This window comes from Antedon mediterranea, chromosome 6 (genome assembly GCF_964355755.1).
Source record: "Antedon mediterranea chromosome 6, ecAntMedi1.1, whole genome shotgun sequence".
Taxonomy (NCBI): domain Eukaryota; kingdom Metazoa; phylum Echinodermata; class Crinoidea; order Comatulida; family Antedonidae; genus Antedon; species Antedon mediterranea.
The window spans coordinates 2,671,193-2,692,461 of NC_092675.1; the positions used below are offsets into that span (position 1 = coordinate 2,671,193).

At 31.3% G+C, this 21,269-nt stretch overlaps 2 protein-coding genes across 3 annotated transcripts in view; both read right to left on the bottom strand.

Moving 5' to 3' along the window:
- The window catches only part of LOC140052697 (spatacsin-like), a 34,372-nt gene extending 29,954 nt beyond the window's left edge, over positions 1 to 4,418 (bottom strand). For both annotated transcript variants that reach the window (XM_072098379.1, XM_072098378.1), the window contains exons 1-8: positions 4,352 to 4,418; positions 3,578 to 3,714; positions 3,128 to 3,330; positions 2,776 to 3,007; positions 2,345 to 2,551; positions 1,739 to 1,845; positions 1,284 to 1,429; positions 466 to 627 (exon numbers count right to left, since the gene is read on the bottom strand). In XM_072098379.1, the coding sequence (XP_071954480.1) occupies positions 466 to 627; positions 1,284 to 1,429; positions 1,739 to 1,845; positions 2,345 to 2,551; positions 2,776 to 3,007; positions 3,128 to 3,330; positions 3,578 to 3,714; positions 4,352 to 4,393 (1,236 nt within the window). In that variant the 5' untranslated portion in view covers positions 4,394 to 4,418. The remainder of the gene's footprint in view (positions 1 to 465; positions 628 to 1,283; positions 1,430 to 1,738; positions 1,846 to 2,344; positions 2,552 to 2,775; positions 3,008 to 3,127; positions 3,331 to 3,577; positions 3,715 to 4,351) is intronic.
- Positions 4,419 to 4,826: 408 nt separating this feature from the next.
- Positions 4,827 to 9,880, bottom strand: LOC140051822 (spatacsin-like). The gene is made up of 10 exons (XM_072097141.1): positions 9,714 to 9,880; positions 9,067 to 9,248; positions 8,612 to 8,827; positions 7,398 to 8,169; positions 7,157 to 7,277; positions 6,851 to 7,001; positions 6,176 to 6,526; positions 5,812 to 5,894; positions 5,281 to 5,532; positions 4,827 to 4,862 (listed from the first exon to the last, which is right to left on the bottom strand). Exons 1-10 carry the CDS (start codon positions 9,878 to 9,880, stop codon positions 4,827 to 4,829), a joined length of 2,331 nt encoding a protein of 776 aa, XP_071953242.1.
- Between the last annotated feature and the right edge of the window lie 11,389 nt (positions 9,881 to 21,269).

The window sequence follows — 21,269 nt, forward strand, 5'->3', positions numbered from 1 at the left end:
CAAATGTATTTTTAATTCAAGTTAGAACTACAGTGCCTGTATTGTTAATAACCAATAAAATATCAAACACACCTAAGGATACGCTTTAATAAAAATAAATTGCTATCAGGTAGTACAGAATATTGAGAAAAAATTAATGTATGAGATGCAGCAGGTAGCACTGATCAATATGATTGATAAAACAAATATGATGGCAAACCAAACACTTAAAAACATGATTATTCAAACATGTTTCATCAGTGAAAACATCATTTTATTATTAATTTCATTTGCATATAATATACATAGAACATTGAGTCATTCTGCACAGCTGGCGTGTTGTGAAAAACTATAGGTAGACACTGCCATTGGAGTAAAAAAAATTCTTGATAATAACAAAATCATATTTACATTGTGCTTTACTGGTCATTAATATTTTAGGACAGTTTAAATTCATACTGTATTATTTAGTAAAGACAAACTCACCTGAAGTAAATCATAGACAGACACATCTTGTACAGGGACGCCATCAACATGATTTGGAAAGAGAGTGGAATGAAGAGTGCGGTAAGGCTTAAGTGAATTCTCTAAAACTTTAGCATCTACCTTCCAGAGAGATTCATCTGCGACCACAGGACCAGTCATTGCCTGGGAAATCAATAAATATTTTAAGAAAGCACTATGAATACAATTTCTAAAATTCTACAGACTTACGAGATAATCATAATTGGCATCATAACGGCTGTCAAACTTTGCCTAGCTAGTTAGTTGGTGGATGGTGAAGAATAGGCAATTTCGTCAATGCACAAACTTTACATAACGTACCATAAATGATGTACATTATTATAACAATTATAAATCCTAATAATCTAAAAAGTTTTCCGAATGAAGCATCATGTATTAACTATTCAAGAAGCAGTAACCTATTCTCCACAAAGAGGAATATAACTTGAACAATATAAACATTCATTTAACAACCCCATACATAAATGGTACGGTCCACAAATGTTCTTAATCATGCATAATCCCAACATATGTAAATAATAAATTAGTTTATAAAATGTAAGCATGTTAAAGTATGGAGAGCAATGTATTGACATTGTTCTTCATCTACTTCAACATGTTAATTAATGTTTGCCATCTTTGACACTGGACTGCAGATGGGTAACTGCTAGTTCAGAAACACTAATGGCAAAGAGGGAGCAAGTGACCAGAGTAGGCATCTAAGCATATCAAACTAGTGTGATGTGCCTAAATATGGTAGTGCTAACAAGTTTTTTAAATTTCTGAATGGACATGGTTACCTGCTCAAGTGTACCAGGAGCATACATTAGAGTTGCCATGGCAGCCAATGGCCTATCAGCTCCTAGTAATGACATCACACTTGGTTGAAATGATGACATGAACACTCTGGAGCATGCAAGACTAGTTTGAAACATGTAACTTGGATCTGTAGTGAAGCAAAAATTATAAAGTGGATATCTATTTGTGTTTATTTTTGTCATGTGCATGCTGTTAGAGGGAATTCTATGTTTCAATTAGAGGGCCTTAAACTGAACCAAAACTAATACATATAAAGTAGTATTATTGATTGTATAATATTTTTAATCAATGAATTGGAAAACTACGTCTTAATTTTAAACTAGTACAGTTTTTCTTTTTTTAAATAAAGACTTATATCAAATACAGTTATTTTATCAGTAATATTAGTAGTAATATATTCAACAATCAATACTTAAATTATGTTGAACTATGATACCTGATAGATATTTTCCAACCCATCTGAAGTGCAGCATCATGTGTAACCATGGGCATTCCTCAATGGGTAAATCTAATTCTGTGACATCATCAACTGTTTGACAAAGACTGTAAAAAACAGGATCAAAAAATGATAATGGTAAATGGTCTACACTATCAAACTAGTTTGACAGAAGAAATATGGTAGTGATATGAAATCATATGTAAATCATATTGTGGCAAAATGTAAAATGTATGGGAATAACCTATGAATCGGGTTGAATTTCAGACAGGTATTGACGATACAAAATTCATGTCACATGCCTACAGTAGCCACTAAACGTTGTTTAATCGATTTTCAACAATGAAAGTTGAGACTAGAAAGATACATTGGGTTCTTTAATGTGCACACATGCCAGAAAAGTGTACATTGGACCACTAGTTTTAAGTCCTTATCAGATAAGACTTGTTCTACCACCAGAACGATGGTCGAGGAGAGTCTTAAACATGTGTAAATTGTCTGACTATGGCTTGTGACACCACTTCCTTAACCACTCGGCCACTCAAGCATTTAACAGATAACCACAAAGTACCAAATAACTACTACTAATTAAAAATTAAAACTTACTCCATATTATCAAGGAATTCATAAAGAACTGAACAGAGATTTCTTTTAACACAGAACGAGACAAACTGGTTACAGAAGTCTGTCATGTCAACTTGCATTCTTCCCATACTGAGTGGATGTGGTAGTGATATCACACGGTAAATTCTGCTCAAGCGTTTCAGAAGCTTATCAAAGTCCTGGATCTCGTTAGAACTAAACACTCCACGTCTACGAAGAATTTAAATAGAAATTGTTAGTGTATCAAAAACAAAGTGGATTGTCTACAAAAATACTTTTTGGTTTTGTTTTTTTCTTTGTATAATGAAATCTGCATGGTTTATCACTTTTGTTTGATATGGATATCAGAAATAATAAATGAATGGACTGACAGACAGACAGAGCAAAATAATGCACAAACAAATGAATGAATAAAAAATAATTATTATACTAACGTTGCAAGTTCATCTAAAATCCAATCTTTCATGAAATCAGGTGTTAGTTCCAACTGGTTAGCAACACAGGTTTCTAGTGGATGTTTGATAGGCATTTCCAAGGCAGTATCTTCTTCAGCCAATGGGAAGCTAGCTTTTATCCAATTCTGGATTTGTTTCCAATCAGCACGTGATGTTAGAAACTCCCATGCAGACACCATAGAGATGTGCTCTTCTGGAATGAGATCTGGAACTAAGACAAAATGTAAAAAATAGTAAATTAAAATATTACAAAAAGAGTTAGATTTTTTTTAAATAGAAATTTAGTTTAAACTGCGATTTTAATAATGAAACAACACACGTGCATACCAACCTGTACAATCCAGCTGAATGATTCTTTCAAATAAGATCCTTTCTCTTGTTTTCTTGTCCCAGAGTTGGACACACTCCAGTGGAAGGTGGGTGTGATCATGGTCCTCGAGGGAAGCATCCACCGCCAGTGAAGATTGTGGTGGTTCGTCATCATCAACACCTTCTAGTGATATGCTGATGACTGCCATTGGTTCCTTCCAATGTCTGAAACAAAAATCACATGAGAACTATTGAATCCACTAGACAACTACTACTATTACTACTAATTAAACTACTGTAAGTAAATTATTAAACAATTGAAATATCAAGACAGTGCTGGGTATGATCAATAGCATTATAACAGCTAATCGATTGGGCGCTTTTAACCATTTTAATTTTCTTGTAAAAAATCTGAGGGCTCTAATGATGACAAAGAAAAATGATTAGTTGCTGTAGTTATTTAATAACTTACTCAGTTTGTCTTTCAATTGATTTAAGAGTGGCCTCTTCAAAACTATGTTTTGGGTAAAGTTTCTCAAAATGTCTTATAAATTCAATTGCTGATTCTTCTTCCGCATTGAATTCACCCATTTTCTGCAGCTCACAAATCTGCAAAATGAAGATAAACTACCTGTTTACACATACAGTATGCTAACACAATTATAGCCAAACACAGTTTAAGAGGACACCTTCATGACCAAACAAAGTGCCTCAAAGGATGGATTCTACTTATAACACAGTCAGTTTATCCTATGAATAACCATATTTATCCACACAGATGGTAATTACATACAACTTTTATAAACTTATTGTGTTTAAATTTTCAAAATGAACTACAGATGTGAAACAACAATAAACCAGGCAATAAAAGTAGTAGTTATACATCTTTTGAAAACTAGCACTTGAACTTTAGAAGGATGCTTAATCAAACAAGGAACTTACATATTAGGCAATTATTCCCACAGAGTATTAAGTATACAACTATGTTTTAATGAAAACATAAAGCTTTACACAGATGCTTATTTAAACAGGGAACTTAAACAGGCAATTATTGACACAGTACTGATCACGCAATGTTTAAATTACAACCTGAAACCGATTAAACATTCTAATTTGCTTAAATAATTGTTACAAATACCTATACCTATAGAAACTGAAATACTGTATTTATAAAATCGATATCTCTTGTAATTGTGAGGTACCGTAGCACTTTGTTTGAGTGCATAGTAATTGAAAAGGAACTCACCAAAAAATCTCTGACAATTCTATTTGTAGTCTGCATACACATTTGTTTCAACTCAACTTTCACATTGAAGCCCTATGAAAATAAAGCATACACAGAAATCTTACAGATGCTATCTTCCTTATCAATACAGGGAGGTATACCTCTATGATCAGTGTATCTGTATATATTATTATTTATGATATTAATTAAGATATTTTAATTTGATAAATAATTTCTATACTACACAGAAATGAAAGTGAAAGCAGTTGGGTAATGTTAATGTATTAGATTATTTATACAGCTCTGTCTACACTATCAAACTATATTGAGAAAACTGTGCCTAAATACGGTAGTGATATGGCCAAATATGGTAGTGATATGACATCATCATGTCCATATATAGGCACAACACATTTTGTTGTCAAATAAAGTTTGATAGTATAGACAGAGCTTTAGAGAGTTTTTACGGTTGACTGTTATTTGCTATTTCATGCATTCATACAAATGGGGTATCAACATGATCAGAATTATACTGGGAAGGTTTTAAATTACATTTGAAAACACTAACTAATTTACAACAATACTTTTATCTGGGTCTCCATGGTTAAATAAAGTTGAATTGAGGTTGAACTACTCAGTGGGTAAAGAAAACTTGTTTTTAATATATAAACAAATCAACATATTTATGTAATGTTGCTCATGCTAACTGTTTCTTATTGACATTCAACTTTGTTTTGTCAAAATGTGGTTTAGTCTAATAATTTGCACTCGCATTGTCTAGGGTTGTTTAAAACTGAGAGTTGTTAAATTAACTATAGAGGATACTATGCGGTGATCCATATCAAAGAGTGCCAAAATATCAAGATTGTAACATCTTTTTATACTACAGTATTTGTATCATACAAATCCAAATAAATATCTTTTATTTCATCTATGCATGGCAAACTAACCATATTTGAAAGAATCCTCGAAGCTTTATTCAAATCACCGTTAATCAACGATCTTATCACCATTGATCGGCCAATCTGAATAAGTTCATTCATACTATTGCTAGTAGTAACTGATTCATTGTCGCTATGCTTGTCTGCACTACTGTTACTAGATGCATCAGTTTCCATAACAACCTGCTGATCCATTGTTTGGTAGAGGTAAGCTTGTGCGAGAGGTAAACATGATTCAAGAATTGCCGATTCAACAACATCCTGTGAAAATTTATTAAAAGTAAAAGGTTCAGCGACCATGGTAACTTTTCACAGTTCCGGATCACTCTCATCATCATAAAAGGGGTATAAGACTCACTTGATACTCTTCTCAAAATAGCTTATACAAAACTCTGCATATTAGGCCTTTTTTTAACAGATTGCATGATTTCATTTGTTTGAAATGGATATTGGTAAATTCATCCAATTCTACTTCTCAATTCAATTGTTACATTGATATGAAAACATTAATATTATCAATTGATAAAATAAATGTCTAACTTTTTTGGACATAGTCTTGAAGTTGTTTAGTTCTTCACACTCTGTTTGATCCTTGCACCAATAGTAACCTTTGAACTCTTTGTCTAAAAGAAAACAATTTTAGAATAACAAATCATTATTACCTCAGGTTATATTTTTTCTCTGAGATATTTGTCAGCAGGATTGTATCAAACTAAAAGACGGATCTTTACCAACCAGGATCCCAATTCTGTACCACTTTTTCTCTTATTAAAAGAGAGAGTAGCGCTTAACAATTGAAAAGTAAAGACTTTTTGACTTTCCTTTTCTACAGCACATGTAAATCATACATTTATTGTTTACTTTGAATGTTGATCCAACATTGAAACTAATAAATCTGCTATACCTGTTTGTGGAAGAACATCACTCTTAGTCCGAGTACACCAAGACGGCGAATCTTTTAAAAATCCACGCAAGTCACATGTATATCTCATCAGTTTCTGGGATGTAGCTTTGATGTCGTGAACTCTGTCAATCATGTTCTCATCCATTTCAAGAGCTTTTTGAGTGTCCCATGTATTTTGAATAAGACGGTTGACAAAGGTCAAAGTTAAATGAACAAGTTGATCAGAGTATTGTTTAGATTGCGATTCACTCATATTTTCTCTAATTGATGCTAATAACAAACCAAGAGCATCCCATAATTCCTCAGTATCAGTGTTGATGCTTTGTTCACTTTCAACTACCTGACTGAAAACTAAAGAAAAAGCCATATTTACATTATTGTGGCAGGGGTAAAATTCAAGCTTATTTTAAAATACTATGTTGAACATACAGTTAATTTCTTGAATTTAGTGTCGAAGGAAAAGAGTAAATGATTTATCCAAAAAATAAGTGGATTTTGAAAAATCAGAGATGAGAAAGTGTTGAGTTAAGTATTAAGAAAGCTTATGGTAAATCACTTTAGAAAACCATCAGAGAAATGGCAGTCAAGTATAAAAAAATGCTCATGGCTAAAGAAGATAACAGATTAAAAGTAAAAGAAAGTTAAAAGATGACAAGAAAAAAAAAATAAACTAACCGCCTTCTCTGCATTTAAGGAAGAATGCTATAGTGTCCAGTTGTCTATGCTTAAGGCCTACCTCTAATGCATGTATTGGGATTGAACAGTGAGCCCAGTTGTTACTTTGGCAAAGCCTCTCAGCTAATGTAGCACTCTCGTAAGTCATAACCTAAAGAAAAATAAAAACATATAAATCTGAAATTTAAAAATAAAAAAGAGGGGTGTAGTCTCTGAATGAGGGTTGGCCAAATATATTAGTTTTTTATCCCTTGTTTCACAGGAAAGTTTTTATACAAAGTATTGTGAAATGAAATTGGTTTATACCTTGTTGATAAGATATTCTTGGTCCACACCCACAGCAATAGCTGATATAGTATTTGATGTAATCAACAATGGGCTCTGCCCATCTAAACATGGTGTAGATACAAATGTAGGTTCTGAAAAACTGAATATAGATAGATTATTGTTTTATTAAATTTTAAACCTAAAACATGATGTCAATCATACTGCTTACTGCACGCTTTCTTAACAGTTCAGTCACTCAACTTGAAAGAAGGTACCTTACCTTATACACTGTTGTATATTGGTTTGAAGGTCAACAAGCAACATCATTCCATGACCTTTACCCTTAAACCATAACATTGTAGTTTCTATAGCAGCTGACAACTTTCGCAGTTCAGAATGTCGACATGCTTTTGGTATTTTCAAAATGAAAGATCCATGTCTGGAATCTTTGTTGGGAATTGAGTCAGAGTCTTGTGAGGAACTTGATGAGTGTCTACTTCTTCTTATTGAGTTATCTTGTCTGTCCGATGTTTGTCTTTGAAATATTTTCTTATTAAATCCAGATATTTTTACATCTTTCTCTTTCAATGGAGTACTGAATTCATCTTTATAATTGCACTTTGAAGTATAAAACCAATGATGAGAAGTATTGCATAATGGTGACGTTCCAACGCCTTTGATTTCACCTTTGACCTGCAACTTGCTGTTGAGTCTTTCAACCTGACTTTTCCACCCTCTGCTGGTAGATTTTGACTTTCTGTAGAAGTCAAAATCATCTTCATCTGCATCCTTCTCTGGAATAAACGAAGCAACTTCTTCTATAGAATGTATGTGATTTGGAAAATGCTGAAAGTAATCATCTAAGTAAACATGATGGAGTGCAAATTTGGTACCAGTGAAGTAAATGAGAAGATGCTGTAGATTGGAGGAAATGGCTAGGTAGGTTGCTTTGCAGCTCTGTGAGAGAACTCCAATACCTTGGTAAACTAACTTCCAATAGTCAATTAACTTAACAACTGCAATGTGACGACTCTGAGTTAGTGAATATATAGCTGAAATAGAAACATTCAAGAAAATAAACAGTATTTATGAAAAAACAAAGATCTTCATTTACAACTGGTGCATCATATAGAAAGTGTAACATTCATTTATCATTTTAAAAAAATACAATGGATGAGGTTAATCGTTCATGTAATCTTAATTCTTAAAGGCATGGTTGTAAATGCATGTATAAATCTATTCTATCGGCATAGTTAATTGTGCCGATAGTCAATAGTAAGTGTGGCACATTCAATAATGCCTCTAATGTATTTTTTTTTAATGTCAACTATCCCACAAGAAAAGATAGATTTCTGATTGAATAAAAAACATGCATAGTTGACTGTGCTATTAGAACAGTTGACTGTGCTATTAGAACAGTTGACTCTGCTATTTAGAATTAAAACAGTTGACTGTGCAAATAGCTAATTTCAAATACAATATTGTAAAGGATACAGATTATCCCGCTTTCTTCAAGAATAAAGAGGAAATCTTTCTGTACAATAGAATCAGCAATAGAATCTTTTGATAAAAACTCTTTTACTTGGAAGCTTCTGGTGATGTCAACTGAGCTGGAAGAGTTCAACTTCAATGTCACCACAACATCCTGGATTAAAAGAACTGGATCTCCGTTGAGTTGAAGAATACAAGTTGATGGGTTACTTGAGAGATCTGCAAAAACACATATTCAATCATTTTAATTAAAAGTTACTATCAGACAATGTTCACACCCGATTTCCAGTGCTGTATCTCCACATACTATCTACTATATTTCCAAAGTATCATACAGTAGGTATATTTGGTAATACAGCATGTCATTTATATCACATGTGGTGCCTGTATCATGTAGTTTAAGGGTTAGGTTACTACTCGGTAGTATTATTAATAAATCAATTGACTGTGTTTTTTACCACTATATTTATCTTTAATATTGGTGAGTGCTTCGACCAAACGCCATTGTCCTTCCTGATTAACAACTCCTCCTTCCCCTGACAGTTGAATGCTCCATTCATTTATACATTTTAACTTGGAATTATATGTGCGGAATCCTAAGCATTCCTCCAGATGATTGTAATCACGACTCCATGAGAAACTAAAAATAAACCAAAAAATATACAAAAATAAAAATTGTTTATTATTGATACCATTACTGCCACTGGGTAATTGTATGTCTATCTATGTAGGGATTTGGGTCATTATGGGTCATCATGGGTCATCATTGGGTCTGTAATTTAATAGGCCCTACCCATGATTTATTTGTTATAACTCACTAATAAATGATGTAAGGCGCACCTAATAGGCCCTAACGTTCAGAAAAAATGTAATACAGACAATATTAATTAATAATTAATATTATTTAAGCCCTTTTTAAAGCAAATTAGGCGGGCATAAAAATCAAAACTTGGTTGACATTTTGCCATCTACTGGTTTTGGAACTGGAATTCTTGCCATGTACATAATCTACTGCCTAGGCCCTAGGCCATTATGCCGGTACCGGCCTTAACACACACACGCCAGCTTATTTAGGTTATTATTATGTTAGGCCTGCCTAGCCTACCTGTCAATTCCAGAAAGTTCATCACAATTTGCGATGTTTATGTTAAAAAAAACACGTCCATCAACAGACAGAAAGCCTATTATTTTTCTACCAGGAGCTTCAAATATGTTTTTGACATTTTGAAGCTCAAAATTACGTTCAAGATTACTTAGCGAAACTTCAAACATCGTCTGAAGGAAGCAGACATATTGTTTATTCACGAGATTATAAAATAGTATTTACAATTTTGATAATATCTAGTTTTAAAAAAATACTAAAAAATGACTAAAACTCTAAATAATAATACTATTTAATATTTTAAAATATATATTTGATACCAGTATTTTAACATAATAGAAAGGAAGTATTTATATAGTATTATAGTATGATGTCAGGCAAAGTTCACGTTATTTGTGTTTTGTAAACATTGGAGAGGTATATTCAGAGCGTCATTTCGGAGCTATATTTCCTATACCATCCTGGCTAGTTGAGAATTCTCAACTATTTTATGTTTTTTTCTACCTTTCTGGAAAATGATATAATCCAAATTGTATTAATTCTACCAGTAGTAAACATTTAGAAACACTTGCATACATTCACTAATTTTAGTTGTTTGTAGTTTAAGACAATCTTAGTGACATTTAAATGAAAACAATACGATAAAAACTATTGTGTCTGTATTTTACAAGACTATGACTTCCGTATAACGTGCATTGTGGGTACTTCAATTTTTATAGAAAAGCTAGGGAATCCTAATTTAGTAGGCAGCATATGGGGGCGGGGCAACCAAACTTGCTTATCAAATCAAAGCACAGTAAAGCAAAGGATAAAATTAATGTACGATCCAGTTTACCACTGTTCTCAACTATAGTCATTTTAGTATACTTGAGCACAGTGATAAAGAATAGGATAAACTTAACAATATACAACAAATAACATTAATGCACGATCCCGTTTAACACTGTTCTCAACTATAGCCATTAATTTTGGTGTACTTGAGCACAGTGATAAAGAACAGGATAAACTTAACAATATACAACAACAATGTACGATCCCGTTTAACACTGTCCTCAACTATAGTCATTTTGGTATACTAGAGCACAGTGATAAAGAATAGGATAAACTTAACAATATACAACAAATAACATTAATGTACGATCCAGTTTAACACTGTTCTCAACTATAGTCATTTTGGTATACTTGAGCACAGTGATAAAGAATAGGATAAACTTAATAATATACAACAAATAACATTAATGTACGATGTAGTTTAACACTGTTCTCAACTATAGTCATTTTGGTATACTTGAGCACAGTGATAAAGAATGGGATAAACTTAATAATATACAACAAATAACATTAATGTACGATGTAGTTTAACACTGTTCTCGACTATAGTCATTTTGGTATACTTGAGCAAATTGATAAAGAATAGGATAAACTTAACAATATACAACAAATAACATCAATGTACGATCCCGTTTAACACTGTTCTCAACTATAGTCATTTTGGTATACTTGAGCACAGTGATAAAGAATAGGATAAACTTAATAATATACAACAAATAACATTAATGTATGATCCCGTTTAACACTGTTCTCAACTATAATCATTTTGTTATACTTGAGCACAGTGATAAAGAATAGGATAAACTTAATAATATACAACAAATAACATTAATGTATGATCCCGTTTAACACTGTTCTCAACTATAGTCATTTTGTTATACTTGAGCACAGTGATAAAGAATAGGATAAACTTAATAATATACAACAAATAACATTAATGTACGATCCAGTTTAACACTGTTCTCAACTATAGTCATTTTGGTATACTTGAGAACAGTGATAAAGAATAGGATAAACTTAATAATATACAACAAATAACATTAATGTACGATCCAGTTTAACACTGTTCTCAACTATAGTCATTTTGGTATGATTTGATTTGATTTGATTTATTTCGGCATCAGTACATAAAATATCACAGACATACAATTAAATTAATCAAGTATAAAAATACCAAAATAAAACAAGGATGCCAAGGATAACTCATAAAAGTCCTCTACGGACTTATTTCCAATGAGGTCCTTTGAAAGAACAGCAAAAAGACAAACAATGCAACAAATAAAAATTACAAAAAACAGCATACTTGAGCACAGTGATAAAGAATAGGATAAACTTAACAATATACAACAAAAAACATTAATGTACGATCCCGTTTAACACTGTTCTCAACTATAGTCATTTTGGTATACTTGAGCACAGTGATAAAGAATAGGATAAACTTAATAATATACAACAAATAACATTAATGTACGATCCAGTTTACCACTGTTCTCAACTATAGTCATTTTGGTATACTTGAGCACAGTGATAAAGAATAGGATAAACTTAACAATATACAACAAATAGCATTAATGTACGATCCAGTTTAACACTGTTCTCAACTATAGTCATTTTGGTATACTTGAGAACAGTGATAAAGAATAGGATAAACTTAACAATATACAACAAAAAACATTAATGTACGATCCAGTTTAACACTGTTCTCAACTATAGTCATTTTGGTATACTTGAGAACAGTTATAAAGAATAGGATAAACTTAACAATATGCAACAAAAAACATTAATGTACGATCCCGTTTAACACTGTTCTCAACTATAGTCATTTTGGTATACTTGAGCACAGTGATAAAGAATAGGATAAACTTAATAATATACAACAAATAACATTAATGTACGATCCAGTTTACCACTGTTCTCAACTATAGTCATTTTGGTATACTTGAGCACAGTGATAAAGAATAGGATAAACTTAAAAATATACAACAAAAAACATTAATGTACGATCCAGTTTAACACTGTTCTCAACTACAGTCATTTTGGTATACTAGAGCACAATGATAAAGAATAGGATAAACTTAATAATATACAACAAATAACATTAATGTACGATCCAGTTTAACACTGTTCTCAACTATAGTCATTTTGGTATACTTGAGCACAGTGATAAAGAATAGGATAAACTTAACAATATACAACAAAAAACATTAATGTACGATCCCGTTTACCACTGTTCTCAACTATAGTCATTTTGGTATACTTGAGCACAATATACAACAAATAACATTAATGTACACGATTCTGTTTAACACTGTTCTCAACTATAGTCATTTTCATATACTTGAGCACAGTGATAATATGAAAAACATAATAACACTATAATATTTGTAGATGAATGACGCGGACACGTACATATTATGTTCATAAGTAATTGATATAAATTGACTTTTAAAAGTGGAATTAACACAAATGGTTGTAGATAAATATGACGTGAAATGATTGTAGATAAACATGACGTGAATTGCACGTACATTATGTTGATGAGTAGTATATATAAATCGACTTTGAAAAGTGAAATAACACTAATATTTGTAGATGAATATGACGTGGACACGTACATATATTGATTAGTATATTGATATAAATCGACTTTTAAAAGTCAAATTAACACTAATATTTGTAGATGAATATGACTTGGACACGATTTACATATGTTGATGAGTATATTGATATAAATCGACTTTTAAAAGTGAAATAACACTAATATTTGTAGAAGAATATGACGTACATATATACGGTACATAATGTTGAATATGACTTGGACACGATTTACATAATGTTGATGAGTATATTGATATAAATCGACTTTTAAAAGTCAAATAACACTAATATTTGTAGATGAATATGACGTACATATATACGGTACATAATGTTGATGAGTATATTGATATAAATCGACTTTTAAAAGTGAAATAACACTATTGATTGTAGACGTGAATTGCACGTACATAATGTTGATGAGTGTATTGTTATAAATCGACTAAACGTTAAATAACACTATCTTGTACAAGTACCCTCACTTGCACTGATGAAGGGCTAGTGTTGCCCGAAAACTCTGCTAACTTTTCTGGCTGTTTTAATTTATCGTTTTGATTTAGCTTTTCGCTTCTTTTTTTGTATCTCCATTGAGACCACAGCATTGTTATTATTTCAGTATTTTGCCTTTGGATTTACTAATATTAAAAGTGAAATAACACTAATAACTGTAGATGATATGACATTTATGTTGATGTATATATTTTTGTATATATAATATGCACACGTACATACGTTGATAGGTATTGATATAAATAGATTTTTAAAAGTACGGTAATAGACACTTTATTTGTAGATGAATACGACATGGACAAGTTGCAATAAATTCTATCGTTATATCGTATGTTGATGAGTATTGATATAAATCGACTTTTTTTAAAGTGGAATAACACTAAAATGTATAGATGGATATGGCCTCAACAAGTATTGTATTAAGCGGTACTGTATATTGATATACTTCATACCTGTAATGTCAATGAAATCTGGCAACAAGAATTGTGTTTGATCCTCCTAATAGTATTCTAATATTATCTTGGTTTGTAAAGGAGGCATGAAAAATCTAAACGCATAGCCAGGGGAGGGGTTGGAGTTTCCTACGGTTTTTGTGAACTTTTTAGTAGCGTGCAAACGTGACTCTACAGCTCACTATGTCGGTCGGTCGGTCGGTAAACACCAACTCAAATTTGAGCACGCGACTGCAGCCATGTTTATACTATGGCCTGTTTATACTAGAAATCAGCAGTGAAAGTATATTTAAATAATATGTGTTAATATAGAATTAGTTTTTTTTATTTAATAAATAGTATTAAAGTTGATCTTATTCTTTATCTGTGATTAATTATACTCAAATGACTGTAGTTTAAAACAGTATTAAACGGCATCGTACATTAATGTTATTTTCTGTTAATTCGAAAATATACCAAAATGACTATAATTTAGAACAGGGTTAAACTGGATCGTACATTAATGTTATTTGTTGTATATTGTTAAGTTTATCCTATTCTTTATCACTGTAGTTTAAGTATACCAAAATGACTATAGTTGAGAACAGTGTTAAACGGGATCGTACATTAATGCTATTTGTTGTATATTATTAAGTTTATCCTATTCTTTATCACTGTGCTCAAGTATACCAAAATGACTATAGTTGAGAACAGTGTTAAACGGGATCGTACATTAATTCTATTTGTTGTATATTATTAAGTTTATCCTATTCTTTATCACTGTAGCTTAAGTATACCAAAATGACTATAGTTGAGAACAGTGTTAAACGGGATCGTACATTAATGTTATTTGTTGTATATTGTTAAGTTTATCCTATTCTTTATCACTGTGCTCTAGTATACCAAAATGACTATAGTTGAGAACAGTGTTAAACGGGATCGTACATTAATGCTATTTGTTGTATATTATTAAGTTTATCCTATTCTTTATCACTGTGCTCAAGTATACCAAAATGACTATAGTTGAGAACAGTGTTAAACGGGATCGTACATTAATGCTATTTGTTGTATATTATTAAGTTTATCCTATTCTTTATCACTGTAGCTTAAGTATACCAAAATGACTATAGTTGAGAACAGTGTTAAACGGGATCGTACATTAATGCTATTTGTTGTATATTATTAAGTTTATCCTATTCTTTATCACTGTGCTCAAGTATACCAAAATGAATATAGTTGAGAACAGTGTTAAACGGGATCGTACATTAATGCTATTTGTTGTATATTATTAAGTTTATCCTATTCTTTATCACTGTGCTCAAGTATACCAAAATGACTATAGTTGAGAACAGTGTTAAACGGGATCGTACATTAATGCTATTTGTTGTATATTATTAAGTTTATCCTATTCTTTATCACTGTAGCTTAAGTATACCAAAATGACTATAGTTGAGAACAGTGTTAAACGGGATCGTACATTAATGTTATTTGTTGTATATTATTAAGTTTATCCTATTCTTTATCACTGTAGCTTAAGTATACCAAAATGACTATAGTTGAGAACAGTGTTAAACGGCATCGTACATTAATGTTATTTGTTGTATATTGTTAAGTTTATCCTATTCTTTATCACTGTGCTCAAGTATACCAAAATGACTATAGTTGAGAACAGTGTTAAACGGGATCATACATTAATGTTATTTGTTGTATATTGTTAAGTTTATCCTATTCTTTATCACTGTTCTCAAGTATACCAAAATGACTATAGTTGAGAACAGTGTTAAACTGGATCGTACATTAATGTTATTTGTTGTATATTATTAAGTTTATCCTATTTTTTATCACTGTGCTCAAGTATACCAAAATGACTATAGTTGAGAACAGTGTTAAACGGGATCGTACATTAATGTTATTTGTTGTATATTATTAAGTTTATCCTATTCTTTATCACTGTAGCTTAAGTATACCAAAATGACTATAGTTGAGAACAGTGTTAAACGGGATCGTACATTAATGTTATTTGTTGTATATTGTTAAGTTTATCCTATTCTTTATCACTGTGCTCAAGTATACCAAAATGACTATAGTTGAGAACAGTGTTAAACGGGATCGTACATTAATGTTATTTGTTGTATATTGTTAAGTTTATCCTATTCTTTATCACTGTGCTCAAGTATACCAAAATGACTATAGTTGAGAACAGTGTTAAACGGGATCGTACATTAATGTTATTTGTTGTATATTGTTAAGTTTATCCTATTCTTTATCACTGTGCTCAAGTATACCAAAATGACTATAGTTGAGAACAGTGTTAAACGGGATCATACATTAATGTTGTATATTGTTAAGTTTATCCTATTCTTTATCACTGTTCTCAAGTATACCAAAATGACTATAGTTGAGAACAGTGTTAAACTGGATCGTACATTAATGTTTTTTGTTGTATATTGTTAAGTTTATCCTATTCTTTATCACTGTGCTCAAGTATACCAAAATGACTATAGTTGAGAACAGTGTTAAACTGGATCGTACATTAATGTTATTTGTTGTATATTATTAAGTTTATCCTATTCTTTATCACTGTGCTCTAGTATACCAAAATGACTATAGTTGAGGACAGTGTTAAACGGGATCGTACATTGTTGTTGTATATTGTTAAGTTTATCCTGTTCTTTATCACTGTGCTCAAGTACACCAAAATTAATGGCTATAGTTGAGAACAGTGTTAAACGGGATCGTGCATTAATGTTATTTGTTGTATATTGTTAAGTTTATCCTATTCTTTATCACTGTTCTCAAGTATACCAAAATCACTATAGTTGAGAACAGTGTTACACTACATCGTACATTAATGTTATTTGTTGTATATTGTTAAGTGTATTCTTTATTCTTATTAATTGTACTAAATTATTAAAAGAAACAGTAGTAAGCATAACATTTCCCCACTCCTACATTAGCATGGTAGGACATTGTAATGGTCGCAGGTGGCTCAACTTTATTACTGCAATGGGATGGACATGGTCCTACTACCACCTTACCATCCAATAGGATTCCAGTAAATTTCCTTTACTACCAATCATAATTCAGTAATTAAATGACCCCTTAAGTTAACAAGGAAATCAGCCTATCCCATTATACCGGTAGGCTTCGTCGTACAGGCGTACTGCGGTAATAGTTGAGAATTCTCAACTAGCCAATTTGGTATATTTTATATACCTGCATTTCGACGATCGAGCATTCTCTACTTCTACGGAACGCCATTTATGCCTTTATTTACTTCCGGAATAGAAATAGTACTACGGTATTCAGTGGACCAAATTTAGCACCAGTGGAGCACAGTGATATGAAATAGAAATAAGTCACTAATTTTAATATCTTTTCGTATGTTAATACACTGGACCCAATTTGGAGCCAGTGGAGCACAGTGATATATAAATAGAAACAAGTCATTGAATGTTAATATCTTTTCGTATGCTAATACACTGTGCTCAAGTGGACACAATTTGGAGCCAGTGGAGCACAGCGATATAATAGAAATAAGTCACTAATTTTAATATCGTTTCGTATGTTATTACATTGTGCTCATGTTAGGTCTGGGGACCTTGTAGCTATTTTAAACAGTTTGGTAAGCCCTGCGTTGTTATGCAAATGAGTTTGTGCAGGTGTAATAGGGAAGATGGTATAGTTAGTCCTACGCGGTGAACACGCCATAAAATTAAATTTAAAAGTTAAATTTTGATTTTGTTAATCTTTATTAGAAATTCAAATCATGTAAAGATTCAATTTTCCGGGCGGGAATCTAGAAACTCCCCTCCTTAAGTTTACAAAAGTAATCTTGAAAAGAACCCCATGTGGAAAAAAAAAGCTTATCCGTTGAAAAGAAGCCACCGTACTAAAGAGTACTAAAAATGAGGAACATTCGGGGTGTTATGGTGTCTATTTAATGGAAAAATGAATGCCATACACTTTTGTTTATGATTTAGGGTCCACTTGCCTAGGCCTGACATTTTCAACCCTCCGAATATCTCTCTTTAAAAAAAACCAATAGGCCTATTCATTAAAAAAAAAATATCCGTAGAGGTTCGAACCCCAGCTGTCACTCAAAACTGAGCATTACCCGCACCACAAACTGAAACATGACTGAACAGCTGATAATTGTCTATTTATAAGTGTATTACGTAATTCATCATTACATCATAAATATCCTATTAATCTTGATAAAACCAAAATGATCAGTTAGCTCAGTCGCCTGAGCGTCGTGTTGACAACACGTATGTCGTGGATTCGATTCCCACGCTGGTCGGTAGAATAGAGTTAAAGGTATGCGACCACTGTGTTTGGGGTCCATAGAATTGTACGTCCCCCTTTCCACCACACATCTTGAGAAGGCACTAGCAATGCATCTGGTAATGATGTGGTAGAAACGAACCCAAGGCTGCTGCAGGACCCTTAGTGCTGAGGCAAAGAGAGCACAATTTTTACTCTTTTTTTTTGGCTTTTGCTACATGTATTTGATCTCGTAAATTTTATGTTTAGCGGCCTCAATTTTAATGTAAAAATTGTTATCACTGAGCTTGACTGGCGCCAAATTGGGTCCATTTGAGCACATTTTATTAACAATAAACATACGAAAAGATATTAAAAAGCAGTGACTTATTTCTATTTTATATCACTGTGCTTCACTGGTGCCAAATTTGGTCCACTTGAGCACAGTGTATTAACATATGAAAATATATTCAAATTAGTGACTTATTTTTATTCTATATCACTGTACTCCACCGGTGGCCAATTTGATCCACTGGACCGGTTACCGAAGTACTATTTCTATTTCTGAAGTAAATAAAGGCATAAATGGCGCTCCGTAGAAAAGTAGAGAATGCTCCATTGTCAGAGAATGACCTCTAAATATACGAGCTATATATCCAATACCAAATTGGCGAGTAAATCATGTTTTACTTTAAATTAAATTTATACGCTCTTCCACAAGGTCAATTGTTAGTTATACATACAGACTATATTAAAACAATGATTTTGAACACGTAGGGCATTTCTTTGAATTCTTTCCTATTGTCGTTTTGTGGTAATTTACAGCTTTTTATATGTTTAACAAACGTACATAATCAATTGCGTCTGCATCATGCTAGACTACAACTTCCGGTAGTGACGTAATCAGCATATTTTTGGTAATAAAACTTTTTCACTAAGCTAGGGAATCTTCTGATATCAATATTCATTAGACCGTACTTTAGTTAGCCAATCAAAATAAACGTATAAACAATTTTGCGGTGATGTTACATGTTGTTGAGGTAAAATATACTGTGTTTTACAATAACCAATTTGGTTAGAGTAAAACACGATGAAAAAGAATAGGAAACATTTAATAATATGATAAATGACATTTACATAGCAATTTATCACTGTGTTTTACTATAACCAATTTGGTTAGAGTAAAACACAATAATAAAGAATAGGAAACGTTTAATAATATGATAAATGTCATTACATAGCAATTTATCACTGTGTTTTACTATAGCCAATTTGGTTAGAGTAAAACACAATGATATAGAATAGGAAACATTTAATAATATGATAAATGACATTTACATAGCAATTTAGCACTGTGTTTTACTATAAACAATTTGGTTAAAGTAAAGCAGAATGATAAAGAATAGGAATTTAATAATATGATATATGACATTCACATAGCAATTTAGCACTGTGTTTTACTATAACCAATTTGGTTAGAGTAAAACACAATGATAAAGAATAGGAAACATTTAATAATATGATATATGACATTTACATAGCAATTTAGCACTGTGTTTTACTATAACCAATTTGGTTAAAGTAAAACACAATGAAAAGAATAGGAAACATTTAATAATATGATAAATGACATTTACATAGCAATTTAGCACTGTGTTTTACTATAACCAATTTGGTTAAAGTAAAGCAGAATGATAAAGAATAGGAATTTAATAATATGATATATGACATTTACATAGCAATTTAGCACTGTGTTTTACTATAACCAATTTGGTTAGAGTAAAACACAATGATAAAGAATAGAAAACATTTAATAATAATGATTATTTACATAGCAATTTAGCACTGTGTTTTACTATAACCAATTTGGTTAGTAAAACACAATGATATAGAATAGGAAACATTTAATAATATGATAAATGACATTTACATAGCAATTTATCACTGTGTTTTACTATAACCAATTTGGTTATGGTAAAGCACAATGATATAGAATAGGAAACATTTAATAATATGATAAATGACATTTACATAGCAATTTAGCACTGTGTTTTACTATAACCAATTTGGTTAAAGTAAAACATAATGATAAAGAATAGGAAACATTTAATAATTTAATAAATGACATTTACATAGCAATTTAGCACTGTGTTTTACTAAAACCAATTTGGTTATGGTAAAGCACAATGATATAGAATAGGAAACATTTAATAATATGATAAATGACTTACATAGCAATTTAGCACTGTGTTTTACTATAAACAATTTGGTTAAAGTAAAACACAATGATAAAGAATATGAAACATTTAATAATTTGATAAATGACATTCACATAGCACATTAGCATTGTGTTTTACTATAACCAATTTGGTTATGGTAAAGCACAATGATAAAGAATAGGAAACATTTAATAACATGATAAATGACATTTACATAGCAATTTAGCACTGTGTTTTACTATAACCAATTTCGTTATGGTAAAGCACAATGATATAGAATAGGAAACATTTAATAATATGATAAATGACATTTACATAGCAATTTATCACTGTGTTTTACTATAACCAATTTGGTTAAAGTAAAACACAATGATAAAGAATAGGAAACATTTAATAATATGATAAATGACATTTACATAGCAATTTAGCACTGTGTTTTACTATAACCAATTTGGTTAAAGTAAAGCAGAATGATAAAGAATAGGAATTTAATAATATGATATATGACATTTACATAGCAATTTAGCACTGTGTTTTACTATAACCAATTTGGTTAGAGTAAAACACAATGATAAAGAATAGGAAACATTTAATAATTTGATAAATGACATTCACATAGCAATTTAGCACTGTGTTTTACTATAACCAATTTGGTTAGAGTAAAACACAATGATAAAGAATAGGAAACATTTAATAATATGATATAT

What these genes read in the sequence shown, in the direction of transcription:
- LOC140051822 (XM_072097141.1), bottom strand. Translation starts at nt 9,880, where the DNA reads ATGTTTGAAGTTTCGCTAAGTAATCTTGAACGTAATTTTGAGCTTCAA. An exon ending in AATATACAACAGTGTATAAG is followed by an intron (nt 7,278 to 7,397) that starts GTAAGGTACCTT and finishes ATCTATATTCAG; the next exon opens with TTTTTCAGAACCTACATTTG. An exon ending in TGATGTTCTTCCACAAACAG is followed by an intron (nt 5,895 to 6,175) that starts GTATAGCAGATT and finishes GTTTTCTTTTAG; the next exon opens with ACAAAGAGTTCAAAGGTTAC.